General features: G+C 38.0%; 1 protein-coding gene across 1 annotated transcript in view; it reads right to left on the reverse strand.

Annotated features, from left to right (window-relative positions):
• The window catches only part of LOC123691820 (cytoplasmic dynein 2 heavy chain 1), a 59,533-nt gene that overhangs the window by 9,390 nt on the left and 28,597 nt on the right, over positions 1-21,546 (reverse strand). The window contains exons 26-63 of the mRNA XM_045636389.1: positions 21,028-21,241; positions 20,319-20,564; positions 19,844-20,214; positions 19,326-19,467; positions 18,937-19,056; positions 18,508-18,702; positions 17,676-17,899; positions 16,110-16,292; positions 15,216-15,339; positions 15,012-15,119; positions 14,440-14,596; positions 13,858-14,065; positions 13,398-13,572; positions 13,122-13,271; positions 12,724-12,893; positions 12,379-12,481; positions 12,168-12,278; positions 11,850-11,995; positions 11,619-11,742; positions 11,420-11,533; positions 11,126-11,336; positions 10,899-10,984; positions 10,497-10,634; positions 10,107-10,278; positions 9,835-10,000; positions 9,433-9,628; positions 9,112-9,326; positions 8,892-8,988; positions 8,522-8,658; positions 8,090-8,299; positions 7,527-7,740; positions 2,132-2,232; positions 1,886-2,042; positions 1,502-1,656; positions 1,054-1,232; positions 678-787; positions 309-599; positions 32-181 (exon numbers count right to left, since the gene is read on the reverse strand). Coding sequence (XP_045492345.1) covers positions 32-181; positions 309-599; positions 678-787; positions 1,054-1,232; positions 1,502-1,656; positions 1,886-2,042; positions 2,132-2,232; positions 7,527-7,740; positions 8,090-8,299; positions 8,522-8,658; positions 8,892-8,988; positions 9,112-9,326; positions 9,433-9,628; positions 9,835-10,000; positions 10,107-10,278; positions 10,497-10,634; positions 10,899-10,984; positions 11,126-11,336; positions 11,420-11,533; positions 11,619-11,742; positions 11,850-11,995; positions 12,168-12,278; positions 12,379-12,481; positions 12,724-12,893; positions 13,122-13,271; positions 13,398-13,572; positions 13,858-14,065; positions 14,440-14,596; positions 15,012-15,119; positions 15,216-15,339; positions 16,110-16,292; positions 17,676-17,899; positions 18,508-18,702; positions 18,937-19,056; positions 19,326-19,467; positions 19,844-20,214; positions 20,319-20,564; positions 21,028-21,241 — 6,370 coding nt within the window. The remainder of the gene's footprint in view (positions 1-31; positions 182-308; positions 600-677; positions 788-1,053; positions 1,233-1,501; positions 1,657-1,885; positions 2,043-2,131; positions 2,233-7,526; positions 7,741-8,089; positions 8,300-8,521; positions 8,659-8,891; positions 8,989-9,111; positions 9,327-9,432; positions 9,629-9,834; positions 10,001-10,106; positions 10,279-10,496; positions 10,635-10,898; positions 10,985-11,125; positions 11,337-11,419; positions 11,534-11,618; positions 11,743-11,849; positions 11,996-12,167; positions 12,279-12,378; positions 12,482-12,723; positions 12,894-13,121; positions 13,272-13,397; positions 13,573-13,857; positions 14,066-14,439; positions 14,597-15,011; positions 15,120-15,215; positions 15,340-16,109; positions 16,293-17,675; positions 17,900-18,507; positions 18,703-18,936; positions 19,057-19,325; positions 19,468-19,843; positions 20,215-20,318; positions 20,565-21,027; positions 21,242-21,546) is intronic.

Below are 21,546 nucleotides of genomic sequence, written 5' to 3' on the forward strand. Positions count from 1 at the left end.
ATGTATACAAATTGCAATGTAAAATGCTCACCTTGTCCGGGATTAATTCAACGAAAACTTGTCTTAACAGGTGTAAAACAATAATATATTTATCCTTCTTATGTAAACTCAGTAAAACTCTTTCTATAATTCTTCGAGCCAAATATTTTACAACATCAGTGCTGTTAATATTTTTAATATCCTAAAAATTATACCGTAAAATAATTGGACACGCATTAGAATTTTTCCAACGATTCTATATGGAATACGACAGGACAATATTAAACATAACATTATTAGAAATTATAAAATTGATCAAATCAACTTACCGGCACTCTTTTAACAGCTTCCACATAAACATCTAACATAGTTTCCACGGGTATTGTAACGAGCGGTTTCTTATTAACCAATTCTTTAACAGCTAGAATTAAATGTGCCGCTTTTAAAGCGCTTTCTTCATACGCTTGACACGAAACTCTAAACTCTTCTTCTATCATTTGTGCTGATTTTAACGATTCTGATATAGTGACGCTAGTTTCACGAGTTTTGTTTAGAGAAGCAATAAGATTTGCGTCGTGTAAAATGTCGCTGTTCATGGACAGGTCCTTTAGAAGGTTCTCCTAAAAAGATATTGGCATAACATAAGTTTATAAATATATGTGTTTGTTTGTGTATGTTCAAGATTTATCAAAATTTACCTGTAGTTCGTGAAGCTGTTTTTGCAGTGTAGCTTTCTTTAGTTTAATCTCCTTTGTCTTTTCGTTCATTTCAGGGTTTTGCTTTTGCATGGTGTAATGTATCAGTTGATCTAAAATGGATATTGAAAAAAATCAATTTGACAATTTTATGATTGCGAAATGAAAAATGAACCGATAGGTACTTTTACAATTTGTTGATTAATCATTGAGAAATGAAAAAGGTTTCTTTTATAAAATAACACGATCGATCAGAGAAACGAATCGACAAGACAAATGATATGCATCAGGTTCCATATCACATAAAGTTCGTGTAATACAAATACATTTCGTGCAATTCCTTCTATCCAAACCAGATCAAATAATAAGATAATCTCACCAAGCAAAGCATGTAACCTCGCAGTAAAGTACAGCGGATTGACAACCGCCAGCACATACGACGGTAATGTCCTTGCCAAATGCGTGTCTCGTGTGACCAATAGTAACGAAGCAGATCGCGCCGCCCACCAACTTGCGTGTATGCTATCTACATCGTAAACAACTAGAGTACGGTTTAACCTGCAAATAATTGAAGTGGAATTAACTAGAATATATTTTGACCCAAAAGGATTTAATTTTTAATTCCTCCACTGCTTTGTGATGTTATAGATAAGAAGATAAGAAAGTCTATAACACTTGGCAATAAATCACACTTTTATAAAGGGATAATTACTCACAAAAAGTGGTTATGAATTTAGTATAATTTGTATAATAGCAGCTCTACGTAACAGAACTATTTTGAAACTTTAAAAAAATGATAAAAATCTAATCACGGCTTGTATACTTACCTCAAGGCATATTGAACAGCAGTTTGTAACTTATCACTGGTTTGCGAGACAAAATCACAAGCAGTTCCCGATAGAGTATTTCGTAACCAACAAATAGCATCCCCATCAGGATCTATAATTAACGGAGTCAATCCACATTTACGTGTTTGTAATACCTGTAAGGTTAAATTATACTGTTCATTTGTATCAAGACCAATAGTTAATTGCGAGATTAATTCTTTAATCATTGCTTAAACGTGATCATTTAAATTGAAAGTGACAAGTGCACATTACTAATGAATTAATTGAATCAATCTCAAATCATACAATTTTTATGAAATTGGATAGTAAAACACACACGCACTTTCAACCCGTAAAATACAAATAATATTTTTTTAAATCTACCTGGTCCACTAAAACTGCATTTTTAAGTGCAGTTTGATCAAGTGGCAGGCCGTCTGCCTCCCACTTCAATTGTTTTTCCGTATTGGACAGAAAATTGATTACTGAAAAGGATTCCTGCTCATATCCTATGAGTGCACTCCATTTTAAAATATAATTTCTGTAAAGTTAAAGAGCAAATGAGATATTTAGGTTCATTATTATTGAAAACTACATTTATCAGAGAATATAAATATTTAAATGTATTACCTTGCTTGTGGTTCCGTCAAATCAGACAAATAGACTATGTATGCAGCGGCTAACAGGGACCTCTGATTTAATTCAGATATTTCATCTGATATATTCTTCAACTGCAACAAAATAATAAAAAAATGGTTGTCTGTAAAGTCGGTTTACTGACGATAGTTGAACGTGACAACGTCTTAAGATAACTGCGTTAAAAACAACCGACTTCAAAAACGGAAAAGTAATAAATTAAAAAGATTTGATATTATTAATTACTACATATTATTTAGATGTGCTATTTATTAAATAGGTTTGAAGTCGGTGCCAAAAACTAAGCACTTAGTATTAAGCCCGTGCACCGACATCTAACCTATTTAATAAATAGCACATCTAAATAATATGTAGTAATTAATAATATCAAATCTTTTTTATTTATTACTTTTCCGTTTTTGAAGTCGGTTGTTTTTAACGCAGTTATTTTTATTGTATTAAATTTGATTATTTCGTGTAGAGGTTGCCGCGGTCGGTTGCCGTGCTGCCGCACGAGCTAGAAGCAGTGCTGTGCCGCGCGGGCGCGCACGAGTGGCCGCCGCACGCGTGCCGCGCGATCGCCGCGCACATCTCGCAGGTACTGACTGACTGACTGACAGATGGTGTATATAGACACAACTAAATTTACTGACTGATGTGTAGACACAGCTTAAGCAAGGTTAATTGTGCCAAAAAGCTAAAATAAATGAGATTGACTTTTGAATTGACCGACTGTGTCTTAGTTACTGCCTTTAGTTGAACACAGCTGAACTGACAGACTGGCGTATAAACACAGCTGAACTGACAGACTGACGTATAGAAACAGCTGAACCGACAGACTCGCGTATAGCAACAGCTGAACCTACAGACTGGCTTATAGACACAGCTGTACAGAGAGACTTGCGTATGGACACAACTGAACCGACAGACTGGCGTATAGACCCATCTGTACAGACAGACTTGCGTATGAACTGACAGACTGGCGTATGGACACAAATGAACCGACAGACTCGCGTATGGACACAACTGAACCGACAGACTGGCGTATGGGCACAAATGAACCGACAGACTTGCGTATGGACACAACTGAACCGACAGACTCGCGTATAGACAGAAAGACTGGCGTATAGACACAGCTGAACCGACAGACTTGCGTATGAACACAGCTGAACCGACAGATTTGCGTATGGACATAGCTGAACCAATAGACTGGCTTATAGACACAGCTGTTCCGACAGACTGGCGTATGGGCACAACTGTACCGACATACTGGCGCATGGGCACAACTGTACCGACAGACTGGCGTATGGACACAGCTGAACCGACAGACTTGCGTATGGACACAACTGAACCGACAGACTGGCGTATGGACTCATCTGAACCGACATACTGGAGTATGGGCACAGATGAACCGACATACTGACAGATGTACAGACATACGGGAGTATGGACACAGCTGAACCGACATACTGGAGTATGGGCACAGCTGAACCGACATACTGGCTTATAGACACAGCTGTACCGACAGACTTGCGTATGGACACAAATGAACTGACAGACTCGCGTATGGACACAACTGAACCAACAGACTGGCGTATGGGCACATCTGAACCGACAGACTGGAATATGGACACCGCTGTTCCGACAGACTGGCGTATGGGCACAACTGTACCGACATACTGGCGCATGGGCACAACTGTACCGACAGACTGGCGTATGGACACAGCTGAACCGACAGACTTGCGTATGGACACAGCTGTACCGACAGACTGGCGTATGGACACATCTGAACCGACAGTCTTGCGAATGGACACAACTGAACCAACAGACTGGAGTATGGGCACAGCTGAACCGACAGACTGGCTTATAGACACAGCTGTACTGACAGACTGGCGTATAGACACAGCTGAACCGACATACTTGCGTATGGACACAGCTGAACCGACAAAGTATGGGCACAGCTTAACCGACAGACTGGCTTATAGATACAGCTGTACCGACAGACTTGCGTACGGACACAACTGAACCGATGGACTTGTGTATGGACACAGCTGAACCGACATACTGCAGTATGGACACAGATGAACCGACATACTGACATCTGTACCGACATACGGGAGTATGGACACAGCTGAACCGACATACTGGAGTATGGGCACAGATGAACCAACATACTGACAGCTGTACCGACATACGGGAGTATGGACACAGCTGAACCGACATACTGGAGTATGGGCACAGCTGAACCGACATACTGCAGTATGGACACAGCTGAACCGACAAAGTATGGGCACAGCTTAACCGACAGACTGGCTTATAGATACAGCTGTACCGACAGACTTGCGTACGGACACAACTGAACCGATGGACTTGCGTATGGACACAGCTGAACCGACATACTGCAGTATGGACACAGATGAACCAACATACTGACAGCTGTACCGACATACGGGAGTATGGACACAGCTGAACCGACATACTGGAGTATGGGCACAGCTGAACCGACATACTGCAGTATGGACACAGCTGAACCGACAAAGTATGGGCACAGCTTAACCGACAGACTGGCTTATAGATACAGCTGTACCGACAGACTTGCGTACGGACACAACTGAACCGATGGACTTGCGTATGGACACAGCTGAACCGACATACTGAAGTATGGACACAGATGAACCGACATACTGACAGCTGTACCGACATACGGGAGTATGGACACAGCTGAACCGACATACTGGAGTATGGGCACAGCTGAACCGACATACTGCAGTATGGACACAGCTGTACCGACATACGGGAGTATGGACACAGCTGAACCGATAGACTGGCTTATAGACACAGCTGTACCGACAGACTTGCGTATGGACACAAATGAACTGACAGACTCGCGTATGGACACAACTGAACCAACAGACTGGCGTATGGGCACATCTGAACCGACAGACTGGAATATGGACACCGCTGATCCGACAAAATGGTGTATAGACACAGTTGAACTGACAGAATTGTTTTTAAACACAGCTACTCTGACAGTAGTCCGGTGGACCTGCAGCTGTACCCGTCGTACGCTATGGTCGTACCGTACCCGATCGACCTGGCGACCATACGGGCGCGGTTCGAGAATCTGGTGAGTTTTGCGAGTGGAAAGATAGGATATTAAACGAGTTTTTAAAAAACTATAGATAAATCTATCATTTATCTATTCTCTCTAATACTTTTCCAGTTCTACCGTCGTCCAGCAGCAGCGCAATTCGACGCGCGATACTTAGCAAGCAACGCGGAGCAGTTCAACGAGCCGCACACGCCGATCGTGCGGCAGGCGCGGCTCGTCACCGACCTGCTGCTCTCCAGCATCAGGTAGACCCTCGACACCAGGTAGCTAGCCAGCAACGCGGAGCAGTTCAACGAGCCGCACACGCCGATCGTGCGGCAGGCGCGGCTCGTCACCGACCTGCTGCTCTCCATCATCAGGTAGACCCTCGACACCAGGTAGCTAGCCAGCAACGCGGAGCAGTTCAACGAGCCACACACGCCGATCGTGCGGCAGGCGCGGCTCGTCACCGACCTGCTGCTCTCCAGCATCAGGTAGACCCTCGACACCAGGTAGCTAGCCAGCAACGCGGAGCAGTTCAACGAGCCGCACACGCCGATCGTGCGGCAGGCGCGGCTCGTCACCGACCTGCTGCTCTCCATCATCAGGTAGACCCTCGACACCAGGTAGCTAGCCAGCAACGCGGAGCAGTTCAACGAGCCACACACGCCGATCGTGCGGCAGGCGCGGCTCGTCACCGACCTGCTGCTCTCCATCATCAGGTAGACCCTCGACACCAGGTAGACCAACCATGTGGGAACAGCTGAAGTAGAAATACGGGAAGACCGCATTCTAACACCGAAAAATTTTTTCAAATCGGACCAGTAGTTCCCGAGATTAGCGCGTTCATAATTCATATAAAGGCACAGCTGTAGCTCCATTCGATAGGTACGATTTCCGGGACCAGACGAACGTGCAAGAAATGGAATCGGTAAAGGAAAAATTGTGGGGAATACGACATGTCAAAGAAACAAAAAGTTTTTATTGTACCTACTATTGTTATATTGGCAGCACCACAGGCAGCACGATAAAGTGTTTAAAATAAATAAATATTAAGTTCGATGACATGTCTCTGCTGCATGCTCGAACTTGGCCGATGCGCTGGTCAAAGCAAAATCAAACTTATTCACATTACATCAAGTCCTACTTCCATACTAATATTATAAATGCGAAAGTAACTCTGTCTGTCTGTCTGTTACTCAATCACGCCTTAACTACTGAACCAATTTGCATGAAATTTGGTATAGAGATATTTTGATATCCGAGAAAGGGCATAGGCTACTTTTTATCCCGGGACATAGGATAGGTTTTATCCCGGAAATCCCACGGGAACGGGAACTATGCGGGTTTTTCTTTGCCTGCGCGGGCGAAGCCGCGGGTGGAAAGCTAGTATATTATAAATGCGAAAGTTTGTGAGGTTGTGTGTGTGTGTGTGTGTACTCTTTCACGCAAATACTACTGAACCGATTACAATGAAATTAAGCACACATATAGAGGGTAACTTGGATTAACACATAGGATATGTTTCATCCCGGAAAACCCACGGGAACGGGAACTATGCGGGTTTTTCTTTGAAAACGCGGGCGAAAGCTAGTTATTAAATAAATTCAACCTTTTTGGCATGTATTAAAGTCGAATTTACAATAATAACAATATAATTTTTTCAGCAATTGGCAGTCGATAGACGTGGTAAGCAAGTACCACGAGTTGGCTGCGTCCTACCATTCGTCTGATGATGAACCACTGCATGATAAGGTGAGCTTTTGGTGATGAGTTTTATTGTTAATGATAGATAAAAAGGAGGATAAGATTTAAAACAAGTCAATAACTGCGTTAAAAACAACCGACTTCAAACTTGCACTTGCAACATTTACAAATACAGACAAAAATGCTCATTAAAATAAAAACTACTGGGCCTATCCGAATAAAATTTTTATGGGACCAATTCGACACCATCCCGCATCGAACAAAAAAAGAATCACGTAAATCGGTTCAGAAACCTCGGAGTAATCGGTGTACATACATAAAAATAAAAAAAAACATACCGGCCGAATTCATAACCTCCTCCTTTTTTTTTGAAGTCGGTTAAAAATACTGATGGAGCTTCTTTGTCGCTCGCACTTACATGGAACGCCTCAGAGCGAGGCGAGGTAACGCCGCATGAGTCATGTTTTTTCGTGCGTGCAGCCGGCTCTATCGAATTATAAGACGCTGTCACGTTAAAAAAAAATACTAAACATCTATGTTTTTACAATTCTATTTTGCCCGAACTGACTATTATCGCATAAAATGTCTTACATCACTCTCCCAAGTGTCGTATTCATGAGCCAGTTGTGATAGTAGCCGTGTAGCATGCTGTATAGTAGTTGTGACGTTAGTTAACCGCAGCTCTAGAGTGGCTGCATCACGCGTGTGTTGGCCGAGCTGTTCTTGGAGCGCTGATACACGTTCTTCTACTGATGTCATGCCGCTTGATAGCGCTTCTAGTTGGGCTTCCGCGCGCTGGAGGTTTCTGGAAGATTAGTTTAGTTTATTATTTGGATCGTAGAAATGAGTAGTGAGTATACCGTAATAGTGGTGAAAGTTTTGAACAATATTCAAGTAAGATATTCGTAAAAAATGTTTGAAAAAAATTATTTTGAATCAGATTATCGGATTTCGCTAAACTTGGACCTAAAATATTGTTTTAAATTTTCTCATATTACAAATACAATCATTATTGTATCACATCGCTAACGGTACCTAGCAAACGTACAATTTTTTTTAGAAATTCAGACGTTTCTAAATAAAAAAATGTTTCATCCACCATTTTTAAAATACTTAAGCATTTTTCCACATAGTAAATAATTAATTACTCTTACTTGTGCAAGTCCCGCTGGTGCGCCTGCAGCGGGCGCACACGCGCGAGCGCGGCCGCGTGCGCCAGGTTGGCGCGCACCCACGCGGCCAGCGGCGCGCACGCGGCACTGGCGCGCTTCGCCGTGGCCTGTTCGAACGACGCGCCCCGCCGCTCTAGCAGCCGCTCCACTGATTGCACCGCTTCCGGGCTTATTTGGCTCGCGTCTAGACATCTGGATACGCAAATATCGACTGGTGAATTCAATTATTTTAATATGAAATAAAATCCAAGCATCCAGCATTCAAATAGCAGTAATTGTTTAATTAACTTCCTTAATTCGACAAAGTCAGTATAAAAAGCTACAGAAATTTCTGTTATAATAATTTTGAAATGGTATTAATTAATCCTGTGGTTTTTTTTTTATTAAAAACAGAGTGTCTGTCTACACACTTACCTTATATCCTCTTTAACGCCGCGCTTGGACAGGAAGCTCTTCATGGAGTGCCACGAAGTATCGGCGATGCCCATAAGCCGTAAAACACCCTCTAGCACATCACGCACTACATCTGGCGGAGCTCGCAGCGAACGCACCTTAAAAAATATTTTAAACATAAACATTAAATATACATGTATAATTAAATTTTTAGAACCAAAGATCACACTCAAACTCTCACTGCAACTATAATATTTCTATAGAAATTTTCAAAATTATGAGGAAATAGAGTAAAGTAATTACTAATTATACATTTAGTATAAAAAATCCGTAATTCTTTACTAGAAATAATAATTATTTAGTGTTTGAAATTATGATAAATTGATTTTACCTCACTAAGAGATTCTGGCTTGATATCACCCACCGCAGCTCTAGCGGCTGCAATTACTGGTTCCACTGTTGCTAATTCTTCCTCTATTTCCTTTTTACTGAAATTCAAATTTGTTATTTCATAAACGAAACTGCCTATATTTATGATTATTCAAATGCGTCTTTGCATGGAAATGAAAATATTCTTAAGCATTTATCTATTTATGTATTTCTATACTCACCGAATTTGTAGCTTTTCATTCTCCAGTTCAATATTCTTCTTCAACTGTTGCATTTCTTCGTGTTTATCGGTATTCGCTCGGACGGTAGCGCCGATTTGCTCTAATGCTTTATTTGCTTTCTCTCGCTTGTCTGATAGTTCAGCTTCTTGTTCTGCTGCTTCTGCCTGAAGAGTACTTACTTCGCTGCGAGCACGACGTAAAGCCTCTACACCCGACTATGTAACAAAAATGTTATATATTATAACACTCGTTTCCAATTTCATAAACAAAAGAATAAAATACAATAATGGTTTTAAATATAGTCTAAAGGAATGAACTAACCTGTAGCATACTCTGGCGTTGTATCAACGACGATTTCTTTCTCTTCACAATGTGGTAGAAAGATTTAATGAAATGTATATATCTGTAAGGACTTCTCATCCATTCTGACTCAAGAGTTTTGTATATACCAACAAATTCTTCCACAGGAATTGTACTTAAATCTTCTTTAGAATCAATGGCATCTTCCTTCATTAACCTTAAATATTTAAGTTTGAATAATATTACTTTAATTAAATTATAATCTCAAATTAATTATAAAAACATGATACGGTAATAATATACAATATTCTAATCCGAAATTTTATATATAAATAATGTGCTACATAAATATAATACTTTACCTCATGAATATGTGCAATGGTGCTAAGCCACACTAAGTGAATGTGCGTTAATATGGAATACCTCTTTATGACCAATATAGGCATCTCCTTTAGTGTCTCCTCTGACCATTGTTCAAGCCACGTCAATTGAGAAGTATTGTATAAAAATGGATATTTTTCCAATAATTCTGATAAATTGTCCTGGTTTTTATCGAGGCAAATTAAAATACCGAGATTTTGTCGTATATCTAAAATAAAAGTATTAGTATTTTTTATCAAATATTAAACTTCCAAATACATAATATTATTAAAGAAGATTAAAAAGAATCGAATATAGATTGTAAAGAAACTTACTCATTAATGTCTGTTCAGCATTTTGTCCAATAGCGGGCATAACGTTCGACGGCAGTGCGTGTATTGAGTGCGCGCGAATGAACGCTTCTATGATTGCCAAATTACTTGAATTTGCTGACCATTCGCTTACAATTACTAGTGTGCGATTTCCTTCGCTTGCTGATGTCAAAGCCTGTGAATAATTTCAACGTTCCGATGATAAAAAAAAATCGAAAGTATGAAAGTTCAACTTAGAAATTTGAAATATATTTATTTTTTTATTTTGGTAACGATGCTGGCGAAAAATTGTTTTTGACACCGTGTACCATATATATTATGTCTTATGTCTCTCTTCTAATTGTCCTTGACGTATCCTCGCCATCTTTAAAGTGAAATCCAAACAATACATACAGCTTTAAACTGCTGGGCAAAGTGCGTGGGTACTTCCACGTGCACGCAGTTAGCAGCGAGCGCTGCGCACACAGCACGGCCAGCTCCGTTTGCACCGGCGCCCGGCCCGCATACTGCTGTTACTATACCGCCATTTAACTGTGGAATTATTAATGTATGATTAAATAGGTTGCTCAAAAAATCTTTCTGCTAAATTTTAACTAAATGGTTGATTTATGGTAAAACCTGAAGAAAAGCTAATGGAGTAATCGTACATTACATACTATTACCTAAACAGAAGTAAAAAAATAAAATTTATATGTTCGAGTTGTTATTCAGCTTGCTGAAGGTGACACTGAGGAAATATATAAAATGCCTTATTATTTAGTACTTATAAAATAATATTCTGAAATATCTTCTTACCGCTAGAGCTATAACAGGACACAGTATGGACAACTCCTTGCAAATTTCTATACCAGCGTCACCAAAAATTTTTTCATCGTCCGTCACTGAAAAGGTTTAATGTTACCAATAAAATGAAATAATCCTTAAATAGAAAATTTCAATCACTGATATGAATGCAAATACAACGAGTGCTGTATAATATATTGCAATAATTTTATTTTCTACAAAAACGTTAGATTACTTACAGCACTGATTAATTAGCATTTGTGTACTTTGATACCACATCGCATAATCTACAGTTTCCAAGTAAACACCGTCGCTACGTTGTATTGGTTTAAAATACATAATATTATTGTTCACTTTGAGGTACTTTCTAGCGATAGCATCGTATTGTTCTTTCTCATCATCAGTCACTAGTTGATTTCTGAATATTATATGCGCTTGCGCATTCAGAGCCTACGATAGAAAATAAAAAAATGTTGATTTTTATTAATAACAAAAATAATTAAAGGGTGAATACATATAAACACAAGTCATACCATTGTTACATCGTTAATTGAGGCAGGATTATACCACCTTATATTTTCACACATCTTCTTGAAATGGGAAGAATTCCATGAGTAATGTGATCTTGTATCAAAAGTATCGATAATCTGTAAAGATTTGTTTAATACAGTTTATCGGGAATATTAAATGTACATGACATATAGGTAAGAAAAAAATAAAATATATGTATACCTCTCTTAGCATCGACAAAATATTTTGCGACAAGTTAGATATATCAGCATCCGAAATATTCTTATTTAAATTTTCGATTAAATAGTATTTTAAAAGCTCCAATAATTCCTCGTCGGATGGCTCGCTATAAAAAAGTTAATCTTTGAATATCAACATTTTCTTATATTCGATTTTAAATTTGAGGAAATTTTCATGAAATATTATAAATTAACAAATATGTTATCAACTCACGGTAATATTAAATGGGCGAAGGCAGCGGCCAGACGCGAAGCGAGTGCGAGGCGAGGCGAAGCGGTTGCTATGACACTGACCCGAGCTGTGCTATACCACTGTGTGCCATTTTCTTCCGAAGCCCAGAAGCCGTTACCTTGCATCAACTACATAACAATTGATAGTGTATCGGATTAAAATTATATATTATTACAAAAACTAACCAAACCATTTATAAAATAAATTCTGAAGAAAAAATCTATATTTTATGTACTTTGATATAATTACCACTTCATTCCTAAGTTTAACAATTAATAATTATATGCTCAACAGTGATACCTGTAATAAAAACGAGTGTACGGGCGAAGATCCCCACTCGTCAGTGTACGCGCGGTGCAGAGCTCGCACTAGTAATACCACTCCACCACCACCAGTGCGGATCACGTTATTCTAAACAGATATAACAATAAAATTATATTAGTGTATTGGATACGTATTTACTGTTAACGAAAAAAAAAGTAATGCGAGCTGTGATAGTTGTTATGATTACCCTTTTGAGTTCAGCAATGATATCAGTCGGATCCAAAATAGGTGTACAATCGATGGTGACAATCGTCGTATTGCAATCTTTTAAGATGTGCTCGGCTAAAGTGCTGAAAAATAAATTTTACTATTAACATTTCATGCTGTTTAATTAATCATCATTTAAGGAATGATTTGTGAGTTTTTATTTTGATTATGCATTCATATTAATATATTTATTATTTTAGGTGTCTAATCACATAAATAAACACTTAAATTTAACATTAACCTAAAAACCATTCACCATTTAAAAAAGTACTAAAATCTATGTACGCTTAAGCTTTCCATATAATATTATGTTCTTAAAACTAACCTCTTAGCACACGCATCAGGCCCAATGAGTATAGCGTGTGAGCGTGCACGCACTATCGCCCGCAGTGCGTGTGCGGGCACGTGCAGCCGGGTTGACATCACTAGCGTGTCCGATACGCGCTCGCATAAATTAGTTCCCGGGTTCGGAGGTGGACCGAGTATATCTGATATCTATGTAAAAAATAAGAAAAAGATAAATAAAATAAAATATAGAAAAATTCATTGCCTAAATGTCACAGTCAAAACGAGATTACTCTGTTTGGCAAGAAGTCTGACATCTAGAAAGTAAATAACAATGCAAGTTTATACATATTTTTTGTCGAAAAAGCGAAAAAATAATCATTGGTTTACTTCACTCTATTAGTTTTTCCATCCGCACGAAAAAGAAAAACCACTTACTTCGTCATGAAACGCATGTATTGCATTTTCTTTGAGTAAACCTATCACGCTGTATTGCAGAGCTAAGTAAATAATTTCTTCATTTGATACATGTATATGCGTATCGGTTTCTTGAATTATATATTCTAGTTGTGTCAGTATCTGCTTTACCTGTAACGAGAAAATAAAATTGCAAAGAAAAAAATATGGGAAAATAGTGCAGCAACCTGTGAAGTATGGTTATCAAAAAAAATATTAAATGTATTTCTTTAATATTCATCACATTATTATACTTACAATGGACACATTGTATGTTTTGACTGTAACGTTCGACTTATGAGTGTTAAGCCATTTCAAACATTTGCGTATTACATTTTGTAAAATTGGTATCATTAAGCGTAGTGTTTCATTTTCCATGTCAGCTTTTTGAATCCAGGTATTGAAAACTTCCTCCGCACAGCTATCTTCTTCACTAAAATGTTAGATAATTATATATTTATTTATAGGTTTGTACATTGTCATTAGGTTTGTTTTATTAAGTAGTACTTTACCTCTTGTAAATATAACATTACAAGAGATAAAGAATTCATCGAGTGTCAAACCACTTTTTGCGCTTGAGGAATTCGTGTTATTTTCACCACAAGAGTTATATGTGAATTAAAGAAGTTCAGAAAAGAGCAGACAAACGTCTATCAAAACAGTACATTTCTTATTTCATTTCTCCCATCTCCATAAAACCCCCTTTTCACAATATTACCTCAACAAAATGATCCCCATCCTTGATATAGTAGCCGGCGAAGCGTGTTCCATAGAATGCGTCTCAAACACAAAGTTAACGTTCTGTCCGAACTGTACGCGCCAGCCAGAAGGCAGAGTTAATAGACGGTTGTCGTCTAGTACTGAGTTGAGAGCTTCTATCCACTGTGGGTCTATGTCACCGTCGCATACCACCCATGACCATACGTCTGTAAATATTTTGGTATCAACTATCAAGGTAAAACGATGAACTAATCGCTATTGAAATTCATTAAAGAAATTTTTTTTTTTATGAAATTCCCCTACTGATAGATTAAATTAAAGTTAGTGTTCACATTTTTTTAGCATGTAAATATGAGTATTATCGATAGATTTTCAAGTCCAAACATATTAAAAGAGATCTTTAAACAAGAGTTAGTAAATATTAGTGACCAATTCTATATTAAAAAGATGTGCAAGCTAATAAAATCATATGCAAATTGCATTGTGTAAAACCAATAGCAATAAGGCATTGCAAATAATCTTTTTTTTATTCTAAGTTTTTGTGCCAATAAAAACTTTTCCAGTTTCCATAATTTCAAACCTGCGCTCTGTTGTGACACCTGCAAAGCTATAGTGGATATGACGCCATCTATCCACTGGCGGGTGTCAGGCTCAACTCGACCTAATAAGCATTCCCGACTCACTGCTTTTGGGTATATCACGTGCTCCATTATTGTTTTACCTTGCTGTATGAGCGCCTGTCAATTGAAAATATACTGATTATTAATTATTTTTTAGATATTAGTGCTTAATAAAAATGTTAGTGCAAAACCCGGGCTCCCAAGATACCTAGAAAATGTAGAGATAAAAACAAGTGACAACTGCGTTAAAAACAACCGACTTCAAACTTGCACTTGCAACATTTACAAATACAGACAAAAATGCTCATAAAATAAAAACTACTGGGCCTATCCGAATAAAATTTTTATGGGACCAATTCGATACCATCCCGCATCGAACAAAAAAAAAAAAGAATCACGTAAATCGGTTTTAAAACCTCGGAATAATCGGTGTACATACATAAAAAAAAACATACCGGCCGAATTGATAACCTCCTCCTTTTTTTGAAGTCGGTTAAAAATTGAAGAGTTTAAGTTTTAAAGTTATACTTACGGTCTTGAGTAGTTTTCTAATAGTTGTTTTGCCAGAGCCAGGAGGGCCAACAATTACTACTCCCATTCTTTGTTGTAATTGTTCATATAATTCCATACATTTTTGTGTCTGTAAATTTCATTAAGAATTTTCACATCGAGCTTTACTCAAAAAATGTCAAGATTTTGAATTATAGAAAATGTTATTTGTAATTATAAAATATACCTGTAATTGATTGCGTATGAGATATAACGGTTCGAAACTGGAGTCAATGCTCATATAGATAGAATCAACTGTAGATTGCTCCTCGGGAACGTCAGCAAAAACAAGTGACAGTATATTTTCAAATCTGGGAACAGACAAGAATATCCCCTTCATATTTTTTTTCCATTCATAAGTGGCCATACAATAATTTAGACAAATTTTGCATGCAAACCAATAGCAGTAGGTAGTTGACAACATAAATACATCTAGTCGTCCGAGGGTACCAGCGCTTCCGAGAACCTCCATAAATACAAAGCTAACATACAACACATTCACATCGAAATTGTCTGATCTAACGCCTTTAGTACACCTACGCATTCATATGCGGCAGCGAATCTCTGCGGAACTACTGCGTAGCGAAATATCTGCGGAACGTTAATGAATGAAAGGAACAGCAATGTTTTCGCAACTTTTTCGCAATGATATGCCATTGTAATTTTCTCCATGTTTGAAGTTTTCTCCATGCTACCTCTTTTTTGTACGTATTTTTATAATCTGTGTGTCCAATTGCGTATAATACGGGATAATCTCGAATAGAATGCAAAAATAATTCAGTATTTTCGGCATCCATGGCGCGAAAATCTGTCCTCACCGACAGAACGCGATCTGACGCTTTGCGATGCGAAACATCACTAGCGAAACTTATGCGTCTGTGTAATGGCCATTTCGCAATTCCTTGCGAAACAATACTGACAAGGACGCAACTATTTCATCTATCTATGTGCTAGAGTGAGACATATCATATGCGAAATTCTGTCACACCACTGACAGTTTTTTCGTTGTTTCGCTGCCGCACGCGAATGCGTAGGTGTATTAAAGGCGTAATAATCAGTACTACTATTATGGAAAACTCACCTCTCCGCGTCTGGTTTGGTAAGTTTCGACATATTATTCAGTTTGAGCACGGATCGCAAGATGGCGCGCTGGGCCAGCTCGCCCGCAGCACCGCGTGCGTGCAGCGCCGCCCCGCAGCTGCCCACCGCCGCTTTCAAAGCTCGCAGCCCCCAGTCGTAGTGACGCTGGCTGCTTAGTAGGTTACTGCAGAAGTGATATTATAAAATTAACAATTTTCAGTTATAAAAATGTAATTTTTTTATTGGCCTGTAATAACGCATTGATGTTTTTTTATTATACATATTATGTATGATGTTATATCTCGTAAGATCAAATAATTGAAAATGTACGAAATGGACGCAAATAGTTATAAAATTATAGAGGTAGCATAATGTATTTAGAGTGAACTTTTCTAAATGATGTGGACGGGAGAAATCCGCAAATATGTATCAAAAACACTAAAAAGAACAATAATTTTTATATAGGTAAACCAGAATCTGATGGCAATTAGGGAAATCAAAATTTTGAGTGTGCAACCCTAGGGAAAATGGACTGAACGACCTTGATACTGCTTATTTTTTATTTTGTCCTCAATATAATTAGTCACGTTACATAAGTGGACAATACTGTACTTAATAATGAGATATCCACTTAATATGATGTAGGTACATAAATATACAATTATACATATTACTTTTATACAGGTAATACATATTATTATTTACACATACCTATATTTGTATATTCATTACCAGTATGCCATGTGAAAATATCGATATAATTATAATGTAGATCAAAACTGCTTATAATTTTTTATAAAATAAAATAAAACTATGTTTATTTTAAAGTATTAACAGATACACACACTATAAAATTGACTTGGACAGCTTGGACTTGACGAATAGCCGTATTGGAAACTCCTGTAATAAGTTTTCATAAAATTTTATTCTAATCAACAAACAATATTATAGTTACCTGTAGATAATATTTTTTAATTTAAAGTATCAAAACGGGTAAGTTCAATTTACCAATAAAATCTTCAAAATTGAAAATTGTGATGTGTTTGACCCTTCTTCATCGAATATTTTTCTATACACATTATAAACAACACCTCTTGCTTGTGATCGCAGCGGCTTTTTCGACATTTTCGAAGATTTTTTAGACAAAATCCTAAAAATTATTCATCAACTGCAAAAAAGACAAATAATTTGACAACCAATTTGATAGTTGTCAAATAAGTTGCCACATGAAAATCTTTTATTTCATTAATAAAAATATGCCATCAGATTCTGGTAGACCTATACCTAGCTAATATAAACACCGCAGTAAGATCCCTTGCCATCCTCTATGGGTACTGTGCAAGGTGTGCCGCCAGTAAATGCGTGGCGAGCAACCAAAGCACTGCTGAGCTTAATTAATCACGTCAATAAGCTCAATCCTACCAAGTCAGCATAAACACTGCAGTGAGATCCCTGGCCATCCTTAACGGGTTCAGCGTAGCGTATGTGTGGCGAGAGCGCAATCAATGAATCAAGTCAATAAGCAACAAACGGTACGGGCACGGCGGTATTAATTCAAATCACATACCTAGCCAGCATAAACACCGCAGTGAGATCCCTCGCCATCCTCAGCGGGTTGAGCGCAGCGTGTGCAGCTAGCAAGTGCGTGGCGAGCGGGTCGGGCGCGGGCGCGGTGAGTGCGACGGGGCGCAGCGCCCGCCGCAACGCAGCGCCGAGCGCCCGCCGCGCGCCGTACCCGCGCCCTGCCGGGTTCAGCGTCACTGCGACACCGCACCAGGGGGATACGTGCACCTGACATGTACAACAATCCATACTATAATATTATAAATGCGAAAGTAACTCTGTCTGTCTGTCTGTCTGTTACTCAATCACGCCTAAACTACTGAACCAATTTGCATGAAATTTGGTATGGAGATATTTTGATACCCGAGAAAGGACATAGGTTACTTTTTACCCCGGGAAATAGGATAGGTTTCATCCCGGAGATCCCACGGGAACGGGAACTATGCGGGTTTTTCTTTGACTGCGCGGGCGAAGCCGCGGGCGGAAAGCTAGTAATAAATATATCAATCAGCTTTCCACCAGCAACTACGCTACGCGCTATTAAAAGACACATAACAAATGTCTTACTGCTGCATTTCAAATATAGCAAAATCAAAAAAGCACCACCTGGAGTTTATAAACATATACAACACAAAACCCGTATTGTAAAAATTCATTATTTTATGACTCCTACATATATCTAATTGTGCGGGATTTTAACGTATCGGTACAATAAAAAATATATATGTATATTTATTAGCAAATTTTACATAATATTCGGTTCACAATTTTGCTCTGCCTTGCTATACAATGAAGGACAAAGGACAAAGGCAAGCTTTTAATGCTAAAAATCTTACTTGTTTTCCATTTAACAACGCAGTAGCCTCGGCATTAGTTTTAACTGCTTGTATAGCAGTTAGTAATGAAGAGAACTGGTGCGACACAGTTGCGAGAGTTTCTGAGGACAATCTGTTGAATTCATCGAAGCATCCCCAGGCACCACTCAAAGCTAATCCTGTCAGCAGTCGGCCCATACACTCGCCGTCCAAAGCCTGTAATGAAGAAACCATTTATAGAATCACAGATATTTTAACTTTTTTTTTAATTGTAAAAAATATTGATTCTTTTGATGAACAGAAAAAGCAAATTGTTAATTCGTTAGAAAAAAAATTACTTGAATAAATTTACATTTTTTGACCGTTTAGTATAATGTAATTTTCAGATACTAAATACTTAATCACAAATAATGTTTATATTTTCATTTTAGAGATCTAAATTAAGCTTACCTCATCGCAGTTGAATATCAACACAAGTCGACCAAAAAGTCCACCCAGAGCTTTCACAGATTCCGTTTTCCCAGTTCCCGCGGGACCGAATGGATTGCCAATGAAGCCAAAATGAAGGGACTGAAATAATTAAATACATTGAGTTATATCGGTATTTTATAATAATAAATCAATTAAAATATTAATTTTAAAAAATACTAAAGAAAACATAAGGTAACTAAATAATAAACTAAAATCATCTGTAAAAAAGTAACAAAAATATAGGTATATTACGTTTTATCTATGTTGTTTCTTGTTAGTATTCACCTTTTCAGTTTGCTCAGTACCTAAATTTGGTGATTTGTGCTTAACAAATTAAATTATAAACTACTAATTATTGCAAAAAATACCTGAGTTAATATCAGGAAACATTCTTCAGCTAGCTCAGTGCGTACAAACTGACCAGTCTGGGTGCCGAGGTATTCGTACGAATAAGATATTTCCGCCAAACCCATTCTGGCTACAACCTCTTTGGAATTTATTAGGTAAAACCTGAACAAAAAATAGGTTCATTGGAATACATTCCACTTTTTCTCAATACATACAAAATTGGTACGGAACGATAATTTGCTCATGAATTAAAACATTTATGAATCCATACTAATATTATAAATGCGAAAGTAACTCTGTCTGTCTGTCTGTCTGTTACTCAATCACGCCTTATAACGCCACGCCAATATTTTGATACCCGAGAAAGGACATAGGCTACCTTTTATTGCGAAACATGTACCACGGGCAAAGCCGGGGCGGACCACTAGTTGTCTATATATCAAAAGATAATGAATTCTGTGGAATGATGATTCATATACCAGTTTTTAGTAATTAGGGTCAATAAGCGAAAATGCACGCAAAAGATAAGTAAGCTTACCGTAACTGCTTCTGCCACAACCAATCTGTAGTTGAAACAACGTTATTTTCCAACAAGGTGTCCACTACAGTCTTATAATAGGCACACTGTAATATGAGTGCTTGTTTCTTATATTTTTCAGCCTCATCTTCGACTTCGGCAGAAGCATAATTCACGTTTTGTTTTTCAATATTATCTTTTAAGCTACGCAGTTCCTTGTTAGTTATCGCCTTTTCAGCTTGCTCAGTGAATCTGATGTTTTGCGCTAAACACATTATTTGCGTCGGCAGCGAAAATGGATCGTTGTCTCTGATACTGTTCGTACTGATACATTTTATCGTCAGATCTTTTAATGATGACCGTATTTCATTTTCTAAATTTTTAAGCCAAACCTATAAAATATAACCGATTAATATTTGACAAGGTAAAATAATAGGTTTTTTTTGAAATCTTAAAATGTAGGTACTAAATTATATATTAATAGAAAAACAATTACCTCAACAGGACAGTCAATATCAACTGGGTGATTTAGATGAAACGTCTCTTCGTAATGGCTACATAAGGTTGTAATAGATAAGCCCCCGGGCCCGAGGCGCACACCAGTAATCCCGGGAAATAGCTTTTTCAGGTGCGTCTGTAGAACGGTCTCTCTACCCGCTGTCCCGGATCGTGCTTGACCGAGCAATTCCAGGAGGTCATCGTCACTTAAAAAGTATAATCTTGGAAATATAGAACGTTTTTCCTGAAAAAAGAGACTTTTTTGTTAGTTTTGCGTTACGCTAAGAAACGAAAGTAGAAGAAGAATAAAAAAAAGAAAAAGAAACTTAACAATCAGCACATTTAAATAAAACACCAAAAAAAGCAACCAACCTATGACTGAATTATTCAATAGTTACTAATGTAAGGGCTAGCCGCACATACGTAGTTTTTGGTATAATTTTAGCAAAGACGTATTTTTTAGCTAGCTAAGCAATATTAAAAGTTATTGACTTTGCATAATAACATGCAAACTAGGTAAATAGTTTTATAATCTACATAATATGTTGCCATAACTAATACATATCTTTACCCCATTACCACATAATTCGGATCGAATATATGGTGATTGCACTTTGTTCAATAAATGTTAAGGTATTTGTATACAGTATATTATAGTCATAAGTCATTAAGACTGTCCTTGGAACGAGTAGGTACTGGCCACTTACATCGATATACTGATTAAGTGCTGACTGACAAGCGTTCAGTTGGTCAGATATTGTATCCAGCATCGACTGTAGTCTCGTAGACTGTAATAACGCCGAAAGCCGTGGGTCTGCCTCTATGATGCGCGCAACTTGCTTAAACCCTTGGTCAACCTTGCGAAATTTCACTCCTAATTCACCTTCATCATTGAATAGTATAGGCTCTAGATACAGCCACCTGAAATTTGAATTGTATTTTAACAAGATAGTACCTATTTGTATCCAGTAAGGTGTAGTCCATTTTTTGACAATCGTTCATACATTTTTTTGTAACTATATCGTACTAGGTTTTGGCCCGCGGCTTCGCTCGCGCAGTCAAAGAAAAACCCGCATAGTTCCCGTTCCCGTGGGATTTCCGGGATTGCGTCATTTTCGTGGCATAAAAAGTAGCCTATGTCCTTTCTCGGGTATCAAAATATCTCCATACCAAATTTCATGAAAATTGGTTCAGTAGTTTAGACGTGATTGAGTAACAGACAGACA

The sequence above is a fragment of the Colias croceus genome, chromosome 5 (genome assembly GCF_905220415.1).
Source record: "Colias croceus chromosome 5, ilColCroc2.1".
NCBI lineage: Eukaryota > Metazoa > Arthropoda > Insecta > Lepidoptera > Pieridae > Colias > Colias croceus.